Source organism: Pteropus vampyrus, unplaced genomic scaffold (genome assembly GCF_000151845.1).
Source record: "Pteropus vampyrus isolate Shadow unplaced genomic scaffold, Pvam_2.0 Scaffold272, whole genome shotgun sequence".
Lineage (NCBI taxonomy): Eukaryota > Metazoa > Chordata > Mammalia > Chiroptera > Pteropodidae > Pteropus > Pteropus vampyrus.
In genome coordinates this window covers 1,092,629-1,099,501 of record NW_011889053.1, presented here as the reverse complement: position 1 = coordinate 1,099,501, position 6,873 = coordinate 1,092,629, and the positions used below count along the sequence as shown (strand labels likewise).

Here is a 6,873-nt window from a genome sequence, read left to right as displayed (position 1 = left end):
AGCAGGGGCCATGACCTTGGTGCTAGATCAGTGTGAAGTCAAGGGCATGGTTCCAACTCAGAGCAATTTTGAAACAAAAATAAGTTCACAACCAATACCTGAAGTGCAAAGAAAATGCTGCCACGCCCGTCAGGCTGTCTTGTCAGGACATTCAGCTTACGGGCAGGAAGCAGCTGGCCCCGGCGCTGCTCAGTGGGGTGGGTGGTCCTCACAGCAGGTCACTCCGACCCTGGACACAGTTCGCTTTGTCCCCACCTGAGGTGTCAGCTCTGGACAAGGCAGACGCACGTTGGGGCACGGGACCCATCCGACGTGGAACCTCCCGTAGGAGTCAGACCTGTCGCGGGCCTGGGTCCCCGGTGCCCTGACTGGAGTCCCTGCTCTTGGGGACACCACGGCTCAGGTTTCCCACGCTCTACATGAGCTCCATTCCCTGAACTCCCAGGTGTCATGCAGTTGGTTGGTGACAGGTTACTGTCACCCAGGCGGTTTCGCCTGCTCTTACAGCTGGTGTTCCACTCTCACGCTTCCATGGGAACAGATGAAAGTTGAGCCACGGTCAGATGTTTCAATAGGAGAAAAGGTTTGGTGAATCTTTTACCCAAAAATGTAGGCTCTCTTTTTGTGGAGGATTTAGACGTGTGGATAAAAAGTAAGTAAAAATCAGGTTGAAAACCATGATAGAATAAGTTATGATTGTTCTCTTCATCGAGGAAGAGGATGCTGACATGCGTAGGCCACCTGCCAATTCCTGCTCTGTCTGGTGAGGAGCCGAGCCTGCACGCCTCCTCCCTGTGAGTCTCTGACAGCTCGGCAGGCAGGTGGTGGCGAGGCCTCCCCCTCCGCAGAAGCGACCCTCGGGTCACCAGCAGGGGAGGCTGTTCTGCATGGAGGCTCTTCCAGCTGGCCTCCTTCGCTTAACCATTTAGACGGGCGTCTTCCAAAATCAGTTAGCCTCTGCCTTCCCAAATGCAGCAACTCCAACAGGAGTCCTCCTTTCGCCAAGTTTAGAGGTGTCCTGTAGCCGCCAGTCTGGGGTGGTTTATCTGTCATCATAGCTGCTTCTCCCGGGGCTGTGCACCCAGAGCCAGGGCTTGGTGACACCCCCCGAGGGGACAAGGCTCCATGTTCTCCGAGGCTAATGTTGGGGTGACTGTGCCCCACGGGCAGGGGCAGGGATTCCCTGGAAGAACCGAAATGCCCGCGGCAGGCTGACAAGGTAGGCCTGGTGCCTGTGGAGGCCTCGTGCCGCCATCAGCGCTGTTGGCGTGACCTGAGAGCTTGCCTGCCCTCCTCGCCGGCCGCTGTCACTTCATCCTGACTGTGCGCCCGTCTCTAACGACACCGCATTCCCGAGGTGTTTTTCTTGTCCAACACTCCCTCCCAGTTTATTCTTCTCAGTTTCAAAAGGCTGAAAGTCACACTCCAAAACTGATTAGAACCGGCTGTGAGGTAGGACCGCACAGCCTCTGAGTGCGTGCTGAGTGCCTCCAGCGGAGCAGATGCTGTCTCTGCCCGCCGTGTGTGCTCAGGCCCTTCCCTCCTTTTGGGTTCTAGGCTGCTTTGTGAAGAATTGAAGACTTGAGTAAATCTTTGGAAAAACTAGTTTCTCAGCTTCTTCATGGTAGGGACCAAATGCTTTACTTGTGTTTCTGTCCCTGGTACATAATAGGTGCTCAACAGAGACTGACATTATGTGGCTGTGCCCTCACATCCTAACACGCTGCTGTGTACTCTAATTCACAGACCAGAAGGCAGTTCTTAGTGAGGCCAACCTCTGCAGATGCAAGTGAGTGCTATGAAAATTACATCGAAGAGCTGAAGAAGCAGGGATTTCAGCTAAGAGAATGTTTTACCCCCGAAACCACCCAGTTAGCATCTGGAAAGTTGCAAGCAGTAAGATCAATTTATCCATGTCGTTTTGCGTTATTGATTGAATATTTTAATAGAAGTCGCAGGAGAAAAGAGTGGGAGTTAGGAAAAGGCGTGGAAGCTGAGGGGCGGGCCCTCCAGGGTAAGCCACCAAGCCCAGCTTCCCAGGCGGTGGTCCGGGGGGTCAGGGTCCTTGCTCTTAACACCACATGGCCTGTCATGCCACGGGCAGGCCTGAGGTTGCACCGTGGAGACAAAGGCAAAAGTAAAATGGGAGCAAAAGAGAAAGATGGGGAGTAAGAGAGGGGAGGAGGCAGGGGTAGAGTGCGGCAGAAGGAGGGGCCCTGAGTAGTGACAGTGACTTGGCTGCAGGTGGCTCTCTCCTGAGCTGTAGTTAATTACTCCTTGTCACACCTCCAATCTCGGTTTAAGTAAACCCACCCATGAAAACTTCCTGCGGGTGTGTTGTTTTGCCATTTTGTGGTTGCAGTGGCTTCTGGAGGAGGATATACGTTCAAGTGCTCTGAGCCAGGAGGTGAGCGATTTGGTGGAGATGGTTTGGGCAGAGGCCCTCGGCCACCTGGAGCACACGCTCCTCACGCCTGCGAACAGGATCAGCCTTAACGACGTAAGTCCCCTGCGTCCTCGAAACCTGCTTTCCTGGTTTCTCAGCGTCAGTGATACCACTTCTGTTTGAGAGCTGGTTCGTTGTTCTCAGATGCAGTCCTTCCTGTTCTTTCTTGTCACCCTGGAGAGGGGGACACCGAGAACACTGAGGGGACGTGAGCTTCCAGGAGGAGCAGATGGTCCCACCTGTAAAATATTGGACACGAGGACTGATCACAGCTTGGCTTTTCGGTGCCAGCTGGTGAGGAGCTGCTCCTCTGGCAGGAGCTTTGCCGCCGGCCTGGGGGACGTGCCGCTCTGCGTCCTCCGTTAGACACTGGGCCCTCAGCCACTCCACAGTGACTGCGCCTCTGACCGTCCAAGGGGAAGCTGGGCAGGCTTCCAGCCCCCCAGAAACTGCTCTGCTCAGTCACATGGAACTGAAAAGACAAGTGAAAGAAAATGCTCCCCATGGCCCAGCTTCTGCCACTGTATTGTCATAGTCAGATAATACAATACACACATTTCCCGCTGTGGAATTAAATGAATTTATTTCAGGGCTAAAAACAGTTCCCGGGGTAAAGTCCAAAAAGCACCCATGTAATTCAAAGCAGGTCCTGGCGGGTTTTGTTCCTAGTTTGACTCCGACATCTTTCTAAGTCTTATGTGAAAAACAGGGCTCCTGCGGTGACACGAGCCTTCCTCTCTGGATGTAAAGGCAGGTGCAGAGACAGATATTGAAGACTGGTTCTTTCCTGCGGTTAAGACGAGCCCGCTTTTGGATGACTCAGTGGAGTGGCATCGTCGTCATCTCCATAAACACTGCGTTTGTTTCATGGCAGAGAGCCAGTAGGAAACTGATAGTCATGACGTAGCCAACGGCTGTTTTAGATGTTTGTATACGTGTTCCTTTACTTTTTCTATGATTATCAAGATCTCATTGTAATAAGTGCGTATCATCTACTTATAGGTGAGCAAGGCAGAGGGAATTCTACTCCATGTAAAGGCAGCACTGAAAAGTGGAGAAACGGAAGAACAATTACAAAAGATGATGAGTGAGTTCTACAGACTAATACCTCACAGAGGTTCAACCACTGAAGAGGTTAACCTGAGGCTGTTGGCCAAGAAAGAGGACCTCTGCCAGGTAAATCTCTGAGCTACAGAATTCAGTTAACATATGTTGGGGGAGGGGTCTTTTCAGATCTGATGAGTAAGGAAGGTCACACTGAATGAATCACAAAAGTTGTCTAGAGTTGGCTCAAAAATAAATGGTCGAGCCATTTTAGAATGCTTCGGGTCCTCTTGGAAGCTACCCGAACTGTATTCCCGAACACAAATGTGCTGGAATAGTGGTACAAAGGCAGATTCGTTTAGAATTGCTGCACTGTAATGTCCCAGATCAGATGAGTTAAGATTTTCCGCAGAAGAAACGGAAAGCTGCCATGGACTTAAACAGCGAGGACGCTTACCGCCCGTGTAACAAAAAGCCCAGGTGCGGGGGCGCTGCTGGTCCAGGTCGCTCGGATGTTTCAGCCTCTGCCCATCTCTGACCTTCCTATAAAGTGACCTTCCTGTCAGCCTGACTCCCCTTACCACCAGCTTACAGCTACAGTAGTTCATAGCATCCCATGTATTTTTTGGTGTCTCTTAGATGAAGCCCCTGGTACTCTTGTTTCTCTGGTCAGAATTGAGTCACTGTGGAATTTTACTCAGCCATGAAAAATGAAATCTTAACATTTGCAATGACGTGTATGGACCTAGAAGATATTACGTTGAGTGAGATAAGTCAGACAAAGACAGACAGATACCATATGATTTCTCTTATGTGTGGAATCTAAGGAACAACAGAAACGAACAAGCTAAATGAAAACAAACATGGGTACGGAGAACAAACTGGTGATTGCCAGAGGGCAGGGGGCTGGGTGAAAAAGGGGAAGGAAGAGACAGGTACACATTGCACAAAGGGCTTGGGACAGATTTAGAGACGCATGACCTAGGCATCAGAGGAGTTTGTCAACGTGAAATTTTGCATGTTTGGGGGAAATTATAGCTTTTAGTGGGTTCTCAGAGTCCAAACTAAGTGAAGAATCAAGAAAAGAGGTGAACAAGTAAACAAGATGCTAATGGGCCCTCCCAAATCTGAAGTTCCCTGATTCACCTAATACCCAGCCTGTGGAACCTCAGTCTTTGGTCTTGCTACTGAGAGGGTACATAATGTAAATTGTGTGTTTTCAATAGGTAATACATCTGCATGATTTAGAAGTCAAACTCATACTAAAAAGGTACACTCAAACAATTTCCACCCTGTCCCCACCACCTCGTTCCAACTCTCTAACTCCCCACCTGATAACTTGCCACTCTTAAATATTTATTCTTCCCCTCTATTTTTACATAAAAAGCCGTGTACTCTCATCACCTTTCTGCACCTGCCTTCCTCGTTTAGTATATCCTGCACGTGGAGGTCACCCTCGTTGCAGCGTTCGAATGTGGGGTCTGCCACATTGCTGGGCATTCCCTATCACCGACATTTTGATTTGCCGTCACAAGCAGTGCCACAATGAACAACCTTGTGTGTTTGTCATTTCCTGCGTGTCCAGGGGTGTCTCTGGGATACGGCGCCAGCAGTAGGAGTGCCAGCTTAAAGGATGGATGTGTCTGTAATTGTGACACACTTCGTCTGATTCCCTCGCAGGGTTACACCATCCTGCCCTCCCACCACCACTGAACGCGCTTCTGTTCCCTGTATCCTACGAGCAGTGTGTTTGCCCAGCGTGTAGATTTTACTGATCTGTGGATGACAAGTGGCCTCGCAGTGAGGCAGGCCTGAGCACCTTCCAAATGGTGAAGGGACGCCTCATTTCTTTTCCTGTGATCTGTCTCCTCATGCCCTCTGCCTCTTTTTCTTTGGGTCTTGATCATTTTCTTCATGGTGTTTAGAATTTCTCTATAAGTTAGAGATCTTAGTCTGTGACATGAGTTACAAATATTTTCTGTGTTTTTGGTTATTCTTCTTTGCTTATGGTGAATTTGGTGGTGATGAACTTGTTTCCTTTCACCATACAGAAACTTTTTACTTGTACATAGAGAAATGCATCGACCTTATATTTTATAGCTGGCGGATTCGGTGTAGTCAGAAAGCCCTGCCCCACAAGGTCATAAAGACGTGGGCAGCAGAGTGCCTGGTGCTCCCCATCAGTGTCCCTTCATTCTCAAAGGTGTGAAAACAGCACAGCTCTGTATCACGCGTAGCTCAGGTCATCTGGGAGCTACGGTCCCTCCTCCAGTCCCACGATCCAGGAGTAGATATGCGCCCAGGGAAGGGACTGGTATCCCACTCCTTTCTGCGTCTTCCAAAGCTAAGGGAGTGCCTGGCATGCGAAACACGAAAATTGAGTTTTTGTTAAGCAGAATGGAACGTGAAGTTCAGTCTGAGTTCCTGCTTTATCACTGTCCACTGTCCCCTCCTCGCTGCAGGATCTAGAGCAATTAATTTAGTTTCGCAGAGCCTCACTTGTCCCATGCACACAATGAGGGCAGTAAGATCCAAGCGGACTGGTGCTGTGGTGTGGATTAAAGGGACAGTGTACCCAGAACACTGTTAACATGGTATGCTGCCCTAACGTACACTGCCATTGTTGTGTGTTTGCTGTCACTGAGGTAGCTGTGTCACCTTTAATGTGCCACTTACGTGATGAAAGAACTTACGTGAAAAAGTGTAACATGATATAACTTTTGGTTTGTGGTGATTCTAATGTCTGTATTGTTTCCATCTACAGCTAATAAGAGACATGGCTAACGTCAACGAAACTAATTTGTCCAAACGCAACCCACCGTCTCTTGCCAAATACCGAGCTTTGAGATGCAAAATTGAGCATGTTGAACAGAACACAGAAGAATTTTTCAGAGTTAGAAAAGAGGTTTTACAGAATAATCGCAGGTAAGCATAAGGAGACGCATTAGGATCTGTTCTGTAATACTGCGTCCGAACCTGATGCAGAGCCGATGGCCACAGGTACCTGGATGCCTGTCCTCACTGACAAGTCACTTACATTGGCCAGTCGCTTCCTCCTGTGTTTGTAACAGGGCATGGGGCAGCAGTCTGTGCTTGAACACGCTGCTACTGTCTCTCCCACTGGGACATAAGGGTGCCAGATCTTGATGAGAATTACGTTTACAAAGGGTATTAAAGCTCGTGTTTGGAAGGGTGTTGCATAGGAAAATGCACTTAAGATTTTAAGATGCAGAAATATGTGTGTGGCAGCTTCTAAACTAGCCACTCTGTGGCATAAAAACCTGGAAAATCTGTCAAGCTGTGGATCCCCCAATGCCAGCCCCATTCGTTTCCTGTTGCCTGGGCCCCTTCCCGTTTCCTCTGCGGTCTGCATTCCGCACCTG

The 6,873-nt window shown here is 49.5% G+C and overlaps 1 protein-coding gene across 1 annotated transcript in view; it reads left to right on the top strand.

Moving 5' to 3' along the window:
- The window catches only part of PARP4 (poly(ADP-ribose) polymerase family member 4), a 67,409-nt gene that overhangs the window by 12,200 nt on the left and 48,336 nt on the right, over positions 1–6,873 (top strand). The window contains exons 7-10 of the mRNA XM_011375489.2: positions 1,747–1,896; positions 2,363–2,500; positions 3,449–3,622; positions 6,255–6,415. Of these exons, the coding sequence (XP_011373791.1) occupies positions 1,747–1,896; positions 2,363–2,500; positions 3,449–3,622; positions 6,255–6,415 (623 nt within the window). The remainder of the gene's footprint in view (positions 1–1,746; positions 1,897–2,362; positions 2,501–3,448; positions 3,623–6,254; positions 6,416–6,873) is intronic.